Source organism: Suricata suricatta, chromosome 4, assembly GCF_006229205.1.
Source record: "Suricata suricatta isolate VVHF042 chromosome 4, meerkat_22Aug2017_6uvM2_HiC, whole genome shotgun sequence".
Lineage (NCBI taxonomy): Eukaryota > Metazoa > Chordata > Mammalia > Carnivora > Herpestidae > Suricata > Suricata suricatta.
Window position 1 is genome coordinate 68,078,867 of NC_043703.1, and position 19,055 is coordinate 68,097,921.

Genomic DNA, 19,055 nt, shown 5'->3' on the forward strand with positions numbered 1-19,055 from the left:
TACATTTAGGATAGGTTTCAGTCAGCTTACAGGGCTTTAGGAAGTATTCCTCAAGGACTTTACGATTTCCTACTGGAAAACCATTTAAAAGAGCACTCAAAACAACAACAACCGAGAATATTTGAATTACATTTTATATTCCTGGTTCAGAGATAGACATTATCTTTATTAGAAATGCATCTTCCATCTTTCATAAACAGGCTATCAGACAACCAACATATAAACTGATTAACATAAGGAGAAATCTCTGTAATCTTTCTCTTTCTTATTCAGGAAATAAGAAAATACAAATATTTATCTTCCATGGTTTGTTTCCTGAGTAAAGTTGCCTAAAACTATTTATTAAATAGAACCATATGCTCATATATGCTACATTGAAAAGACTAAAAAGAAATATGTCTTACATGTATTTCCTGTTAATTTTAGAAGATCCATTTACTTCAGACCTCCCTTGGGGGCGTATATAAACTGACAGGGAGCATATGATTGGTGACACTTCGCCATTTTTCATTTCTATCATGTGCATTCTCTGGATCTTTGCATTGCTTACAAACTGGAGAATGGTAACGTCGAGTAAAGAATCATATTGGGTGAGAGAAATTCTTGAAAATGTAGCATGAGTATATGCATAGCAAATTACCAAGTTCTCATTTGATCTGGCACCAGTCACCCTTAAGAGAAATACATTGTGGTGATAGGTCTGCATTTGTGACTGATGCTATAGAGACTAGGCTGGATGGAGCTTCAGAGTGGAGGTGCATGGTGGGGGGCAGTAAAACTACTACCTGTGAGCTGAAGCTCATCTATGTGTAACCCCACTTAAAGCTCCTGGTCATCAGGGTCTATTTCAGTAACTGCAATGGGCATGAACTAGTTTAATTTTGATTACAAATAAACCTTAAGAATAAAACAGTGATGGAAGTAAGCTTAGCTATGTCTAACAGAGATAAGCCATGTACTCTCTTTTTGTACCTTCATCTAATGCTCCATATTGATTTTTTAGAATATTCCTTTTTTAAAAATTTCAATACCAGATGTCAGTAATACACAGGCTATGGTGGAGATGTGGATTGGGTAATTTGCCCTCATTCTCTTCTACTCAAAGATGGCATGTTCTCAAGTCATGCTGGTTTGCTGTTTATATTGTCATGGGAAGTGGTTAAAGAATAGAGACAGTATTTTCATATCCACACAGAAACACTGGGTTTAGAAAACAAGTCTAACAACATAAAGGACCTTACTCAATCCAGATAAGAGCCTGTTATTTGTTAAAATCAAACATATTTCTTACAGGTTTCTATTTATGTAGCAGTACAGGATAAGACTGTAAATCACTAAGCTATTAGAATTCAACTCTATACTATCCATTATCATGCTGCTAACCAATATATAGTTTTGATTTTTCTGTGAAAACTTCCCTGATGCACCTGACCTTGTGTTTCTCATGTCTAGTACTAAACAGTAAGAGGGCAGGCATTTACAAACCCAGTTCCTGGATGCTTCGTTCATGGCCTACCCTTCATGCTTTGCTTTGCTTTGCTTTGCTTTTCTCCTTGTATAGTTTATTGTCAAGTTGGTTTCCATGTAACACCCAGTGCTCATCTCGACAAGTGCCCTCCTCCATGCCCATAACCCCCTTTCCCCTCCTCCCTCATCAGCCCTCAGTATGTTCTTAGTATTCAAGAGTCCTTCATGGTTTGCCTCCCTCTCCCCAACTATTTTTCCCCTTCCCCTCCCCCATAGTCCTCTGGGAAGTTTCTCCTGTTACACTTATGAGTGAAAACATCCTTCATGCTTTTCAAGAAGGAGAGACACACCTTTGTGCTAAGATTGCAATACCCTGGGCTCAGGATCTATTCCTTATTTATGTTTCTCATGTTGGGAAATGTATTAGGAAGTAAGTCATCTGATGATCAAGGACTGGCAAAAAGGCATTGAATAAAATGTCAGCAAATTCAAAAACCAGGTTGAGAAGTAACTCATCATAGTGAAGAGATAAGGTGGAGAAACGTTTGAAACCATAAGGGGAAAGGGCAGCCTACTTAACGGGGAGGAGCATTATTTGCAGAATCCTCGGAAAGATCCCACTGATGCAAAAGATATTTATTTCACTTGATTGAAACAATAGTTTTAATCACTATTAAGCAATGACAAGTAAATTACCAGAACTGCTGTGACACATGAACTCTGAGATTCTTCCTTGGATGCTGCTGGATGGGTGCACATAATAGGAGGTGATCTGGAGTTCTCGGTCAGCTGCTTATATTCCACTCATTAAAGGGACTCAGAATGAAGAGAGCAGTAAAGACACTCAGTTACTGCCTCATGCTTTGGAAAAAGGGGTAAGAGAAAAATACAGGATGTGTCTTGTGGCTGAGGTGCTATGTTTCCTGGTTGTATTCTCTCAGGAGAAACATGGTAATAGTAAACAGTCTCTGTAGTATTTTGCAAAACATAAACTAATATATGGACAAATGCAAAATATAATTTTATTTATCTGATTGTTTTTCACATATAAACTTCCATGATAACAACACATCCAGGCCTTCACAAGTAAGTACTTTATATTTTCAAAAATCAAGTCCAAACTTCCTGGCCTTTTTGTTAAAATCAGTGGGAATTTCTCTGAGTAAGCAGACAGACTCAAGCAAACCAGTATTCTTAAACCCCTTTACTCCCTCTCATCTGTGTGTTTTATGAAGACAGAACTTTCTAGCAATAGGGATACTACTTTAAGGAAATTATACTTGAAAGATATGAAAATGTAGTTTTGGCAGCTGGGGTGTCCAACTTTTCTTTGCGGCCTGGGCAATCTGGAGACAAATAATCTTGTTCGAGGTCTCCACTCTTCTGACATTTTATAACAACCAAGAAGGTGAATGGTACATGGCTTAGTCAGTGTGTCTCTCTGCTGTTTTGTTGGATGTGGTAGCCTGGTGTAAAGATCTGCTTTCAAAGTTTCTACCCCAGCGGAGTAGAGGGTGGGCCTCAATGTGGGTAAACATCTCAGAGATCCTTTGCCACCAGTTCAGCAAGATGCTGATGATTTCCTCTGACATTGAAAAAGCAAAGAAAGAGATGGTAGGTTTGTGTTATTTGGGCCTCATTGGAATTAGACGTCGTGAATGTTTTTATTTTATGGACAGTGCAATTCAACGTTAAAGCAGACATATAGGGCCAATATGTGAGCGTTGACTTGTGGGCTGGTAGTGTTGACAAGCTGCAGATCAACTGCACACCAGCCTCCTATGTATGGATTCACTAGTGCATTTCAGGAACGGTAAGAGCGAGCAGAACCCGTAGGTACAGTTCTTAACACGGGAGATAAATAGCACAGCTGCCTTTGGCACGCAGCGCCAGGAGTCATTCTCTGCAGAAGGGTTTGCTGTTGGTGGAGATGAAAAAGCATTTCAGATGTCATCTTCCAAACGCTGTACTTTTCTTACAGATAGTCCCCTGGAAGTCCAGGGATCCAAAACCATTACTAGGAAATTGGTTTCACTATACCATCCCCAAGGGTTATTTTGTTCAGAACCCCAAGTTTAAGTGAAGAGGAGTCATCTGCCCACACAATGGATGTAGAGATACTTTTCTTTTTAGTTTTGAAAATTGATTTCCTCCGATGTTTGTGCAGCAGCTGTTTCAGCTTATCCTTGAAAAAGCTGGTTGTGAGAGTGTAGAGGATTGGGTTCAAGGCACTGTTTACTGGAAGAAAAAAAATGACTATCCAGGAGGTGATTGTGCCTGGAGAGGGAAATGAAATGTGGAAAATTTCATGAAGTGGAAATTGTAAACAGATACAAACAGCATATAACATTTTGTAGTCAGTGTTATTTTGGGGAGGGCTCCCGAGTTCACTTTTCTTTCACCATAATGAAAATCTCTCTGTTGGAGGAGCATACAATCTATGAATTCAAGGTTCTGCCATTCAGAACTTTTCTGAATTTCAGTAACTACTTGGCAGGTTGTTGGGAAGCCAAATGAGAGGACAAATGTAAAAAAAAAAAACACTTTATAGACGCAAGTTGATATAAAGTGGATTTTTCTTATTGTTATTGCTTTTCTTTATAGATATGTAAGAAAATGACAAAATACCTCTTAATCAATAGATCAGTGTTCAGGAAACATCTGGTCCAGCATCAGATGGGACCTTGGTCTCCCGAAGGCCTAATTGCCCTGCCCTCGTATTCCAACCATCCTTTTCAGAGTGGAGGCTGAATATGTGAAGAGCAAACTAGAATACATCTTCCAACTAAGTCTTTCTGTGTGAAGCCTTTCAGATGCTAATTAGAATACTGAGGAAAGGACACCACAAAACTTCTTTCTGAGTAGGTATTTGTGATGAGGGTGCCATTTCTGAACACTTTGTGCACTTGGTTAGGATGAAGTGCATTTTCCCCCTTGCACGCAGCCTGCTCTTAGGGTCAGACATTTAGCTATGGGACCGTGGGCAAATCACCTAAGCTTCCTGGACCTCAGCTTCCCTATCTGTGAAAAGGGCTGATGATAACTTACTTGGTCGAAGTCAGGGGGCTGGGTGGGCCACAGTCGGCAGCTCTGCTGACGTCCCTCTTCAGCACTAACACCTTCAGTTCTGTGACCCCACCACCCTAAGCTGCCTCCTCTTAAATCTCCAAGAGTGCAAAGAACTTCCAGCTCAGGTGAAGAGCCAGATGGTAAGGCCAGGGAGACATTCCTTGTCCCTCTCCTTTGTCTCCTCCTCTTCTCTCCCCACTCTCACAATTTTCTTATCCTTTAGACACTGTTCCTTGTTCTTCTTTGCCCTGCTTTGTACTTCCATCCTTTCTGTTCTTCTTCTCTTTCTTTTCCATTTCTTCTGACTGCTTATCTGACCTTCCCTCCTCTCCTTCCTGCTTTCCTGATATACCCCTTCTCTCTTTTTCTATATTTGCCTTCATCCTTCCCCACCCCATCTTCTCTTTCTTGTCCTTATTTATTTTTTTGAACTGAAAAGAATATGGAAGAAAAATATCTATATTTAGCATATCTTAGATTTATTAGTTTCATAATACTATATTACTTGTCTTTAATTTTTTAAATTAGATAATATGGACAGTGCATGATTGAAATCAAAACCAAACCAAACCAAACAAGTTGCTTTTTGTCTGTTGTGTTCCCAGAGGAATGTGTGACTAGGAAAGAGACTTCCCATTCAGTCTCAGGGCGACTCACTCATATAAGGTCAGCAGGTGAATTCTAAGAAAGGAAGGCTAAAGCTGGCTTATCTTTTGGGCTGACCACACGTGCTGTCAGTGACATGCCATGGTGGAACACACCCCAGAGTTCTTGGCGGATGAAGACAGAATGGGTTTAGGTCAAGGAGTGCAGCATTTCCTCCAACACATGGGACGTTGGGCAAGCAAGAAGGGGCTTAGTCAAATGTGGTCAAGACTCCTCTGTTAGGTCCACCCTGGTGTTCAAGACAGACCTCAAGGTATTGAGGATAATAGAAAGACTGATGTGTGGCCAAATAAGGTCTTCCCAAAACATGTTTTTTTTTTTTTTCCTATTCCAGTTTCCTATCATGATCTGGAATGTCGCAAGCTCTCCAAGGATGAGGACTACTCCTGCGGCTCTCAGATACCAGACATCTTGATCTAGACATCTCCTGACTCTAAATCAGACAGTGTTACAGGCTGAATTGTGTGCTCCAAAATTCATATATTGAAGTCTTAACCCCCAGGACCTCAGAATATGACTGCATTTGGAGACATCCCTTTAAGGGTGCCATTAAGTTAAAATAAGGCAGTTAGAGTGGTCCTTATTCCAATCTGATGGGTGTCCTTAGAAGAAGAGGAAAACTTTAATACACTTAGAGATAGCACGGGGGCACACACAAAGTAAAGACCACATGAGGATACAGTGAGAAGGCGGACCTCTGTGAGCTAAGGAGAGAGGCTGCAGCAGAAATCTGCTGACCTTTTATTCTGGACTTCCAGCTCTCCATGGCTTAAGCCTTCCAGTTTGTGTTACTCTGTTATGACACTCCAAGCAGAGTAATACAGAGGGAAAAGCTTCAGTGAGTTACCAGACTCACAGAATATGAAAACTGGAAGGGATTTGAGAGGCCATATGAGGTGATGTGCCTACATTTCCTCAGTTGGTCAGTGGCGGGGTCAGGATGGAAATGCTGGACTCCTGCCTCACCTGGTCCCTCTACCACCACACAGGGCTGCCTCCCAAAGTAAGCAAGTGCCTAGGGTGGGGAAGGGCATCCAAAGGCAGAGAAAGAGAAGTTTGGGAGGCTGATGAGACAATCCCCTCCCCAGCCTGTTCCTCCACTCTTGGACCGGCTCAGCATCTTTAATTAAAGAAGCATTTATTACATAACATTATGTAAAAGGCACCTGTGGAAAGATAAATAACACATGGTCCCTGTTGTCCTAAAACTTATAATCTGAAGGGAGCCATGAACACTGGTGGGAGGCAGTTTGGATGAGGTTTATAAGTGAAGTCCAAACAAAATGTAATAGACATTTCAGCAATTGGGTTGGATGGGCATGGGCTGAAGAGAGATCTAGAATGGTACCATGACAGTCGGAGTATTTGGATTGAATCTTGAAGGATGAACAGGGGTATTTAGTAAGCTGGAGTCTTATGGGTTGAAAATACAATTTTTTTCCCCCAGAAGTGAGTGTTTATTTAGAGCAGGAACAGGAAGGGGCTTAAGCTTCATCATCTTCCAGTTAATCTGTCTCGAGCAGAACACTGATGAGACCTAACCACCACTTCCTGGCTCATGTCTTCTCTATCTGCCCACCTCCACTTCAGCCCTACTCTGAGGCAGGCAAGGACCAGACATCCCTGGCCACAGCTGAGGAAAAGGCAAGAAGACACACAGGACTGTCAGTCCTTAGCTCGCCACATGTCTGTGAGATAATGGGGTTCTGTGTGTAAGCCTCCAACCCTTTTGATCTACAGCCCACTCCAGGGCCCCTCCCACAGTTGCTTGAGGGAAGGTACAGGATAAGGGGTGCTCCAAGCCTACAAATCTGATGGAAGGCAACTCATAAACATTTAAAGTAGAGTGATTATGAAGAGGAGAGCCCACCCCTCCTGTCCCTGAGTTCCTGCTCTCAGAGTGTCAGTGCTCCCCTAAAACAGCCTCTTTCTCAGGGGTGCAGAGAGAGTAAGTGTTGGAGTATAGCATTCTCTTGCCATCTTTTCACCTTCATTTGGGCTCTGCTTCCCCCAGTGACTCACCCCAGCCCACCCTCAGGTGAAACAAGGAAGCTCCGAGCTTTCCTCCACCTGTCCTGCATCCTCAGGCTGGCTCCCTGAACCCTAGGCCCCAACTCATGTTAAGGAATGTTCATATTCACTCCAGGACAAGTGAGGACCTGGTTCTCTACCCCCTAGTCCTACCCAGCATCAGCACGGTAGCCCAGCACCCCCTTAACACACACACACACACACACACACACACACACACACCTTCAGGAAACATCTTCAGCAAAGAAAAGACATCAAAAAGGTGCAGAAGGAAAAAATCCTAGTTATGTTAATGGTTATTAGGTCCCAGAAAGGGGTTCACCTAAAATCCTAACTAATGAAAGGGTTTTTTCTCTGGTTGAACTAGGGGTGTGGGTGGGAGACCCACTTCCACTAAATATCTAACATTCTAGAGTAGAGCCTGGATCACAGAATACACGAGGGTGGAGTAGGAGGTAAACATTTTTAATGCTGATCCAGTATCTGGGTTTTATTCCATGAGCAATGGAGGCCAACGGACATTTTAGTCCTGCTGACTGTGGAATGCAAGGATGTAAAAATTGAAATGACCAGGAAGCTGTAGTAGACTGGATGATACATCAAGTTCCTCAGCTGGGACTGTTAATATTTAATGGACTCTGCTCGTCACTCACATCCAGCTGGCTCTCCCAGAGCAATGGCACGTGCCGTCACCACTCAGTGAAAGTTCCCAAGTAGTCAGCCCTGATGTCTCTCTTGACCTTCACTTTCACATCTTACATCTGCCTTGTGATCAGTCTAAACTAACAGGTCAAGGGAAAGCTGTGGATGTTATGTGTCGTCTTGCAGTGAGGCACTGGACAAGGCCTCCCATGACTCCCACACACAAGCCAAAGGGACATAATCATCACTGCTGTTTGTTGCCTGTGCATTCATCACTCTTGTACTTCTGAAGTGTCCACCCCATGTCTGACCCTGGGGTGCCAAGGTGAATAGATACAATTCTTGCCCCAGATGAACCCCCCACTCTAAGTAGAAACCCTGTTTCACGGAGAGTCAGGCCAAAGCCCCAGGTGGTCCTCAGTGACTGATCTCTATGTCGCAGGAAGGGGTTCACATAAAATCCTAAAAATTAAAGGGTGTTTTCCTCTGGTTGAAATAGGGGTGTGGGTGGGAGAGACCTCCTTCCCCCAAACATCTAACACTCGAGAGTGGAGCCTAGACCGACAACCACTCGGCAAGAACCATGAAATAAACCGGGGGTTCTTAACCAGGGGTCTGCGCCTCAGAATCACGTGGGCATGTGAGGAACTTTTCCAAAATACCTGCATTTAGCTCTATCCCTGGACGTGAAATCCGGAAGTCCAGAACGGAACCTGAGCATGTATATTTTGATTTTTTATGTGTACTCTTGGTTAAGAGCCACTATCTAGCTCAGATAGGAACAAGACACTAAGTCTTTGTTGTTCCTATTTTTTTTTTCTAGCTCCTGTTTCCTTATCATTCTTGTCTGGATTGCACCACTACCTGGTTGCTCTTTTAGAATACAGACTATAAAATATTAAGGAAAATAATAGTTGTGTGTACTGAACTTGCAGGTATTTACAGAGAATTTACTATATGTAAGGCACTGTACACTGGTCTTGTCAAGGGGCTTAGGAAAGCACAATGTACTTGGGAATAATAGAAGGGACTGACCTGGTATTTCCACCCGGAAGAAGGAGAGAATTTTAATTACAAATACAGGAATCCAGCAGATGGCATCAGAGAACACTATAAAAAAGAAACGATTTGCAACAGCCACCTCTCTTCCAATGTGATTCCTCACTTCCGAAGTCTGCAAGGCAGTTTTTTTAATGGAACAGAACATAATAATATAGGAAAACACAATGATGAGAAAAGCCAGCAAGTTCACACCTGTTGGGAAAAGCACAGCTCTTAACATCATAGGCGTACAAATCAACAGTAAAAGTGTTGTGTTACTTAGATGTCCATTATGGTGCCTCTTAGGCTGTACTTCCAAGAAGCATTCTTTTATATAGGCCCAATGGCAATCAGCTAAAAACTCTGAACCCAAGACTAGAAGCTAGAAAAAGCTAAAAGAATTGGGTTTGGCAGATCAAAAAGAGGTTGGAAATACACAAACCCTATATGAAGAGTTACAGACCTCTGAAATTCAGATCTAGACATTGCATGAGGTGACTTATAGCTTTTTTAAAGCCAGAAAAGAAGCTATTTTCATTTTTCACTCCATGCAAATTCAAAGCTTAAAGGATTACTGTAATCATATGATTATCTCAAAAAATAAACATGACCCAATTTCTTTATCTTATAAGTATGAACAAGATAACTTGGAATATCAAGAAGATAATAGCCTCAGAAACATTATCACTCATGTTTTTTGGTCTTAAATAAAAATATTACATAGAACAAAAATGCATTTTTCAGTTTTTTCCAGAGAGCTTACAATAATTTAAACTAAAATTCAGAACCCTTTAGACTTGTTTTAAAAGAAAAATAAGAAAAAATAATTCAACTGTATGAATTATTTTTTTAGGGTCAAATATATTCAGACAATTCTCACTTAACATCACTATCTTATGCTGACTTTTTAGTCACTTCATTATATTCTTGCTACAATAAAAATCCTAAGAGCAATCATCACATTCTTCACTGTGAGCATAAAACATGCACACAATTTCAAAGTTGTTTAAAAAAAATGTTCATCTGAATCTAGACTGTGTAAGATGGGTGAAGTCTAGGGGAGAATTCTATAAATTCCCAGTGTTCTGTTTTTATCCCAAACATTTCACATCCCCTAGATTCTCCTAAAAAGGTATTCAATAGAATTTTATAAAATTGGTTTATCTTAGGCCTCTTGTCAGAAACTTTAGTTAAGAACAACATACAATGACTTTTAAAGATGACCCTCCAGTACAAATCGTGAAAACAGACTTATGGAAAGGATCAAAAGTGTGTGTTCTGATGGCATCCTAGGGATTTGAGATGTTAGCAATAGGGGAAACTGGGTGAGGGGTAAATGGAAGGCACTATCCTTGTAACTTCTCTCTAAATCTTATTCCATTCTAAAAGGACTGATTTCAAAACTGTGTATTCGTATACTATAAAAGAGGAAAAAGGGCTCTAGGACTCACAGGTAAGCTAAGTGTATAGGTGATGATGATGATTATGTGTGTGTGCATGTGTGTGTGGGGGGGGTTACTATCTCTTTACCTGGAATTCATCACCAGTGCTAAACCCTTTTAAGCTTACCCCACTCTCCTTAACTATAAGATCCAGCTACACCTAGCTTCTTGGCCCTTTGTCTGGGCCTGTTCTATGACTTTGGACTTCTACATCCACTATGTTTTTTCCTGGAACAGACTTCACTTGGTTAATCCTTCCTTATCCTTTGGGCCTAAGGATTTGGATTTGTTCCTACTGGAAACCTTTCCCTGGTGCTCAGATGTGGGGCCTCCTAGAACATCCAGTTCTCTTCCCTCATGGCATTTGTCAGTTTGTGACGTAAAAATGTGTTTACTTGTCTTCATCCTCTTTTTTGGTGGTAGGTCTGTGAGGGCTGATCTGTTGTGTCTCCAGTGTCCAAAATAGTGCCTGGCCTATACCAGGTGCTTAATAAATTGTTGATGAATCAGTGAATGCAATGTAATGTAGTGTGTGTGTATGTCTATGAAGTGCATCTATGCTAGGAACAGCTTACAATGTCTATGAAAAAATAGCTACAGAACAGGATGGTATGTGAATAGTATTATTAAAATGGTGTTAAGAAGGTATATTTTTCAGAAGAAGAAAAGGAATAGATGAAGAGCTGGACCAGTGGTTAGAGTCATTTTGTGAAGCATCCTAAGTGACTAATGTACACTTGACCTTGGCAGGGAGTCACTGAAGGCCTCAGAGCTAAGGTAAACACAGTCTTTTTTGATATTCAGGGATTGAACAGGTTAATTGGAGAGAGAAAAACCCTGAAGTCAAAAGACTAGTAAGGCCTAATGTAATAAGCCCTTATGTATAAGCCCTTTAGGGTTGAAGTAGTAAGTTTTTGAATGAAGGTGATGGTGGATAGAAACCGGAAGAAATAGATGGCAGTAGTGTTTTTTGATGAGAAAACATTTGATGAAAAAGAAAGGATGACAGAACTAATTGACCACTTAGGGGAAAACTACTGCTCTAGTTAAACAGCAGGGATACCTATTAGACAATAGCAAATGTGTTTTTTTAACCTTAAAGAGCTCAACTTCTCATTTTGTTACAGAGAAGGTAGGATCTTCTTTTCTAAAAAATTAGGGGAAATTAAGAAAAACTAAAAACAAACTTTCATTAAACACTCTTCCAGTTTTGATTTTAGAGCTGCATTTACCAAAGGCAATAAACCATCTTGGTATTTCCATTCCAGTAATCTCCTGTCAGTTTCCAGAATTTTATTATTGTTATTTAATTGACTCATAATCTAGATTATAAAAAAAATGAGTTCAGATAACTTGATGGGGTCACAGGTCAAGGCACTAACCTAGAATTCCTCCAGCTCATAGTCTTAGTGTGAAAATCAAAGGGTCTTACAGATAGTAAAAAATCATCCAGAGATCCTGACAGTATGTTTTTGTTTCCCATACTAAATCTCTATAATAAAAAGTTTAATAAAAACTATAACTACTCAGTAAGAACTTTTCTTGTATCAAAATTATGTTGGTCCAGAAAGTGAAAAATATAAATTACCTAGGAAAATTCCAAGGGAATAAGCTTTGCTTCCAATATCTTCTGTTTGGTCATAATAAAGTGGGAAACATACGCCATTTTTTCCATAAAAGTTTCCAAAATAATCCTCATTCCAAAATGGAATCACAGCTATTAAAAATCCCATAATCCAGATGCAAATGAGGATGACCGAGGTTTGCCATTTTCCAGGACGAATGTTACTGAAGGGAAAGACAATGACCAGGAACTTCTCCAGAGTCAAGTATGTCAGCAGCAGGACGGAGACTTCGGTGGACAGCATGGCCAGGAATCCCATGAGGCGGCACTGTAAGCTCTCCATCCACAGTAATGCATACTTCTGATACTGCCCACGGTATTTTATATCAAAAGAGCCAATGAAGAACAAATACACACCCATCAGGCAGTCTGCACCTGTTAAGGAATCAACAGTGTATGTTGGTAGTTCCCAACATTTCGGTTTCGGTTTTCTAATTGGGTCTACTTCCTTCATCCTGTATTAAATGAACTAATATAAACACTTACAGTATTCTCTAAAAGCCAATGGACTTCATAAAAAGCATCCTAATTCTAGGGTACTACACTAGGCCTTTGTTTTATAATTTTTAAAAATGGTGGGGTGGGTGTGAGGGGGTAATTTTTGTGGGGGAACTAGTTTTTAAATAGTCAATAAGTATTACTTGTATGCTTAACAATGAATAATTTTCTAGGCTTGAGGAGCATGGGTGCTATTGTAATTGAAGGCAGACTGAGCTTAGTTCATAACCCACAACCTGTCCTCCATAATCCTCCTATTGATTCATTAGCTCCCTGTTATCCTATTTCCAAGATATAACCCCCAGTGGTGAATGCTGGATCACTGCAAACTCATGCATCTATAACAGAGAGCTAAAGAGAACTTAGAAAAAAATGCCTTAGAAGAAAAGTGCCATTGTTGAAGGCGAATGTGTATCTAGTGCTCAGGTCACAGAAGACATCCGAAATCCATTTAGGTAGGAATCATACTTACAACACAGGATTTTGATGGACGTAGCGTGAGTCGTATTTTCAGCTTTAATGAAAGATCTCATGCCAATGACAAAAAGATTTCCAAAGCAGGTTATGAAAGCTATAACCCAGACAAATATTCTGAGGATATTGTTAGCCAAGAGGTCCTCAAATGAAGAAATGCCGTCAGTCAAGGGCATACATATGCGGACATGGGGAGCATAGGAGCAGTATCGAAAGTTTTTGAAATAACTAAATTCAAAGGGAAAAAAAGAGTCACTTTCCAGCAATGACAGAGAAACAACAGCTGCCATCCTAGCAGAGCTACTGCTCCGTCAGGTATGCAACTGCACTAGGTGTGTTTATCTTTGTTTAGTAGTGATTATGCAGTTGTGTGCTTCATTACATATTACGTTACTCTAGGCAGTGTTCTTGGCAAGACGAAGAACCTAAAGGGCACAGAAATTCCGTGGCTTGACTGAGATGAGTTGGGGGAGGACCTGAGAATGTGAAGTCTCTGGGACTTTATTTTTCCCTCATTTCCTAGATTATTCTCTAGGGTATGATAAAAAGTAAATAGTCATTGTTGCATTGATCTGTAGCAAACATTCAGGGGCTGGGGTTTGGGATGTAAAGGACCTCACTGAAGACATTCCTGCCTGGTACTCAGTTGAAGTACACTCACTTACCCAGACTCCTTTTCCCTGACACGGGCAGGAAGGGAGAGTCGGAGACTAGGAAACCCCAGTCTCACGGGAACTAGGAGAGGAAGCAGATTTCTCACCAGAGCCTGACAGGGCTTACACAGGTTCTAGAGGAAAGTATAGATTGGTTTGTATCCGTGTATTTATGACCTAGGTGTGTGGAAGCTTCATGCGATTGAATTGGGAGGTCCCTTGGCTTATTGCCATTCCCTACACCTGTGGATTTAGGCTTTTTTACCTCCATAAAACTCATTCCATTTTTGTTTTCTTGTACCACCTCTTTTAGTTAATTTCTCTTTGTCTAATCCCCCCCCCTTTTTTTTTTACCATCTCCCCGTTCAGTTTCCAGACTAGCAAATTAAATGAAGTTTTACTTTGCCATGGCCTTAAAGCCCCTCAAGACTGGCTGCCTGCATCCACCTAACCTCCTTCCCTTCATTGCTTGTTTCACTCAGGCACCCTGTCTTTCTTCCCAGACTCAGACATGCCAGGCTCACCCCCTTCTCACTGCAGTGCTTTTGCTGTTCCCTCTGCCTGGAAGATTCTTTCCCCAGATAGTGCCAGGCTGCTCCCTTCCTTCATTCTGGTCTGCTCTGAAGTCACATCTCTCTGACTTCTACATGAACCATCTACATCCTCCCTCTGTCCCGTCCTCTTGCTATGCTTTTCTTCACAGTGTTTATTAACTATTTATTTGTTCACTTTCTGTTTCCCAAAGCTAAATGGAAGGTCCATGGGGCACTTCTCTCTCCTGTGCAACCCTATGATCTCAGATCTAGAACAGTGCCTGACATATGGGAAGCACTCAACAGCTACTTCCTAGATGAGCAAGTGAATGATGGATAATTTAGTGCTGGGTTTGTCAGGTAGAGAAATAGGAGGCCATCGATTAGCTTAGAGTCTAGATTCCTGAAATCATCTATCTGATTAAAGGAGCTTGATGTATAATTCTCTTTTTATCTTCCCCACCTGGAGTCCCTGGCACACACTGGACTTGACCTGTTAGTCTTAAAGAAGATAGCATCATGTCTGCTGCCTTCAGATAGAGCCGGCTAGGGTCTTGGTCATTCAACCTCTCCTCCTGCTATGACCAAGGCACTAGCTAGCAGGTGGAAGGGGGGGGTTATGAGGTGGATGCATTTCAATAATTGGTGGACAAGGAAGGTGAAAGAATAGATCACCTAGTAGAGAAGCAACTAACTTAATACATTTTCTGTTAATTGTTGGGTCCTTCTTGATCTCAACCCGAAGTTCATAATTTAAGTGGAAGCTTCTCCATCACATTCTAAAAAGGGTGAGTTTCTCTATTCTAAAAGAACCTCACATTCTGCCTGCAACAAGGACATGATCGCCTCATTAAATATTTATCTACTGGTGCCACAGAAAGAGAAATTATGAAAGCCATGTGGATATACATCAAATACTTGTCTTTTAGTAATCACACCTACTGCAGAGACATAAACAAAGTGTTCTCCCAAAAGAGCACCTTCACACCAACCATTTCATCCATTTGCTGCACCCAACTTGTAATCTTACATCGAATCCTCCCTATTGTTGTGGATAACAATGGTTAATTTTTGAAATCATGAACACATAGATTATACAGTTCATAAAGAAATGATCATGTCATAAACACATATATTAACACAACTTACACAGTGCACTTTAGCCAAATATATTAAAGTGACTTATCAAAAACTACTATAAAGATTAATTACCTCCATTTTGTAGTGCACTTAGTAACAGTAACAACACCTGGAATTTATATAGCACCTTTCTTCCTAAGGGCTCAAATCTTAGAGCAGCCGACTGCTCATTCATGTGAGGTGAATTAATGTTTCCAGGTCTCCTGAGTACCATTTAGCCAGTGACTTCATCTTGTGTAATGTGTGGCATTCTGGTACCCTGATCTCTTATTGGACCTCAATTGGATAAACAGCGTGTTTCCAGGGAGAAGTGTCATTCATGTCGGCACATCATAATATTGAACTCTATTTGACAGGGACCAAAGGTGACAAAATTAAAAAGTTCTCAATAAAAAGACTTTTCTTGCATAAAAACACATTGCAGTGATACATTAGACAGTTTACACTAGAACATCTGCAATATTTCACCATGCTTACTTCTCCATTCTTTCATACATACATACATGTGAGAAAGATTTGTCATGGGTTGAAACATCCGTGTATTTATATTTGGAATCTCTATCCTTTCCAGGTCTCTGGAAAATATGCAAAATAAGTTTCATGTTTTTAGGGCTTAACTTAATAATAATTGCATTTTGTCATATCCTAAATGTCATGCTTCAAAGTCTTGTTACCAATGCAAATTAGGATGAAGATTTTACAGTAAACTCTCTTAAGAAGATTGCTATTCCTATTTATGCCTTCTGTAAGTTGGGGCTGATTTTGTCACTTCAAATGTGGAATTAATTCTAATAGAACATTTTCATGCATTTCTTTGATTTAAAAACAGCAGCAGTGATTTGTGTGATCATGAAATTGGCTGCATAGTTTGATTTTACAGACCATAGTGAGTTTTGGAGGGTTTGACAGAAGCTGATATTTGCAACCTAAGAACATCACTGAAGTGAGTTTTGTGAGAACCTGGATTCAAATGCAGTTGTTTCTTCCAGGCCTGTGGGTCTTTCAGGTGGAGCAAGGCTCCAATTTAGAACAAGCATTCCTAAGATAGTAGTGGGAAGCGTAATGCCTTTCCTTTCCAGATGCCCTGTGATGTCCTCAGAGGGCTCCATTGGGAACCCCTCTACTCCTCATTTATCCAGAAACTTTTTCAAATATGGATTCTTTGAAAACTCTTTAGGATGGCATGAATTAAGGGATTCTGCCATGTTCTCAGGAAACAGATGGAGGGAGGAAAATCTAAAAAGACAGAAGCCTGTTACTTTTAATGTTTATTTTGAAAGCTGTTTGAGTCTCACTCAGTTTTTTTTTTTTTTTAATTGATCTGAGCAGGAATTTCTTGACACGGTTCTGAGTTTTCTTTGTTCATTGAGTCCTTCACAGAAGACCTGCCTTTTCTTTGGCAGTCAGAAATGAAACCTAGCGGAGCGATTATACTCTAGAATCATCACAGGGCCCCTGCTGCAGGAATCTCTTGAGTCCTTCTTAAAGGATTTGTTTCCCTCTTCTTTCTTTTGCTCTCCGGCTTTCTCGTGGACTTAACACAGTTTTAGCTCTGTATGGATTATTTGATTGTTTGATTAATAGCCAATAGTTTCTATATCTTGGGTGTCTAAGGCAGTGCTATAGTTAAGTTGATGGCTAGTAAATGTTTGTGAAATAAATGTGTAAATGAATCTTCAGAAAAAAAAATAGAAAAGTCTTTTTTCATCAGTGAATGCTCACTAATACCTGTTGAAAGGGAACCTAAATCTGGCATTAAAATTTAGCAAGAAGAAAAAGTGATATTAAGAACTAGACTCTAGAACTAAATCAACAAAGGCTTTAGACTCAGATCAGGTAATGCATATGCTCTCTTTGTAAAAACAAACTTTAACCAGCAGTGGCTATTCATGGAAAAGGGATGAGGAAGTTCAAAGGAGAACTGGCAGAGTTTTTGACACCGATATGTTTGAAATTTAAAAATACTAAGCAACATTAAGTGTCTGAATGTTCATATTGGTAGGATATTTTTTTCTTTACTGACAGAAATATAAAAAGCATACACGGTAGACCAGAGTCAAGTAGATTGTTGTAGCAAAGGGGAAAGAAAAAAGCAGGCAAGTCTTACATAATTTCCTGTTTGCCAACAGTTCAGTAACCAAACTACTGAAAATGTAATTCTTCAGGAAAATTGTAAGATGAGATTTTTCCATGTGAGCCCGGTATATGTAGCTTCAGAAACAGAAATGGTCTTTACAGCATATTAAATGGTAAAAGAGGTGGCTTGTTGTCATTTCAGTACATACTTAATGGTAACAATAATATTCACAACTGTCTGGTGACAGGTGCTCAAATTACGAGCTCTCTGTGTATAAAATACCCATTTAACAATAAAAGTGGTTCTTAGTAAAATATATCCACTAAAATGATAATCAATATACTGTTATATTTCACTTACAGAGACTGAAGTTGTTTAAGACTTTCAAACTGGTTCTTGTGGAGATACAAAAGAGGATTGGACGAAAGATTCCTTTTGTACCATCAGAAAGAGGAAGGAAAGAAGCATTGGGATGTTATTATTTTGGGAGCTCAGATGTTGCCATTTAAATCTGATGATGGTGGAAAAAAGAACTTACAGTTTCTGTAGAAGCTTCAGATCTTTAAAAATGTGGGCTGGTAGCTCCATTATCATATTGCTAGATAGGTCCCTGTTGATGACAGTGAAAACCCAAAGCAGTTACATTGAAAATAAATGACATAGGTATTACTCCTCACAATTATCATCATCCCATTTGACATCACAGAAAATATGATCCACTTTAACCAACCTGATAACTTGTTACAAAACAGGGCTGCGTGAGTCAGCCAAATGGATATGTTTTCCATCATTTCAGACGTGTGACATTTTGCTCATCTAGTTCCTGTCTGGAATTTCCTCTCGGTCCCTCTCCAACACATTCCCAACATGGCTTCAATATCTACTTTGAGTAATTTCCTCTGTTTCAGGCACTCTTTGTACACTGCAATCATTCATTTGGTTTTGTGATTCCTACTTGGTTGAAGCATGTGATATCTTGTTTATCCAACTAGAGTTACAAGCTTTCTGAGGCCAAGGCCTTTGCCTTTACTTACTTTGCATTCCAACTAAGACAGTATTGGCCACATATTATCCTCCTAGATAATCTTGAATAGATACATTCATGCTTTTTAAATCTATTTTGATATTGTACTAATTTTTAAGGAAATTAAAATTTTAGAATGAAATATTATAGTACTGTCCAATCCATGAAGAATCATAGCAAAATGTTTCTAGAGGATGTAGGAAAGGTTTATCTAGGATCAGAAGGAATTAGGAATCTTTAAGAGTCTAAAATATGCTTCTGAACCACGGAATGTATTAAAAAGTGAAACAGACATTCAATTGCTTAAGAGTCAAACAAAAGATTTTTTTCCTATTTTTGATGCTTTAGAGCTGCTGCTGGATGGCTATGCGAGGATTATGAATAACTAAGACTTAGATCTTTTTCCAATGAAGCTTACAATTAGAATAAACAACAAATTATAAAACAAGAAAGGAATGAAGCAAGTGCTATTACAGATGTATTGAGCAAAAAACAAAACAAAAACAGAGGGAGGAGCTGGAAATTAGGAACTGTGTGAACAAAGCTTTATAATTTTCATACATTGAATAGAAGAAGAGCAGCTTTTCAAGTGAGGGTTAAGCAGAATCAGAGAATCCAAAACTTGGAATTCAGTGACATCTTCTGGAATTGGTAAATGGCCCAACATGGGTGGA

General features: G+C 39.9%; 1 protein-coding gene and 1 long non-coding RNA gene across 2 annotated transcripts in view; one reads left to right on the forward strand and one right to left on the reverse strand.

Moving 5' to 3' along the window:
- The window catches only part of LOC115290822, a 33,953-nt gene extending 15,289 nt beyond the window's left edge, over window positions 1-18,664 (forward strand). Inside the window, exons 2-3 of the long non-coding RNA XR_003908231.1 lie at window positions 12,136-12,252; window positions 17,720-18,664. This is a non-coding gene — a long non-coding RNA (uncharacterized LOC115290822). The remainder of the gene's footprint in view (window positions 1-12,135; window positions 12,253-17,719) is intronic.
- Window positions 3,485-19,055, reverse strand: part of RXFP2 (relaxin family peptide receptor 2) — a 49,546-nt gene continuing 33,975 nt past the window's right edge. The window contains exons 12-18 of the mRNA XM_029938624.1: window positions 17,896-17,967; window positions 17,718-17,789; window positions 15,784-15,855; window positions 12,953-13,182; window positions 11,947-12,357; window positions 8,911-9,129; window positions 3,485-3,744 (exon numbers count right to left, since the gene is read on the reverse strand). Coding sequence (XP_029794484.1) covers window positions 3,485-3,744; window positions 8,911-9,129; window positions 11,947-12,357; window positions 12,953-13,182; window positions 15,784-15,855; window positions 17,718-17,789; window positions 17,896-17,967 — 1,336 coding nt within the window. The remainder of the gene's footprint in view (window positions 3,745-8,910; window positions 9,130-11,946; window positions 12,358-12,952; window positions 13,183-15,783; window positions 15,856-17,717; window positions 17,790-17,895; window positions 17,968-19,055) is intronic.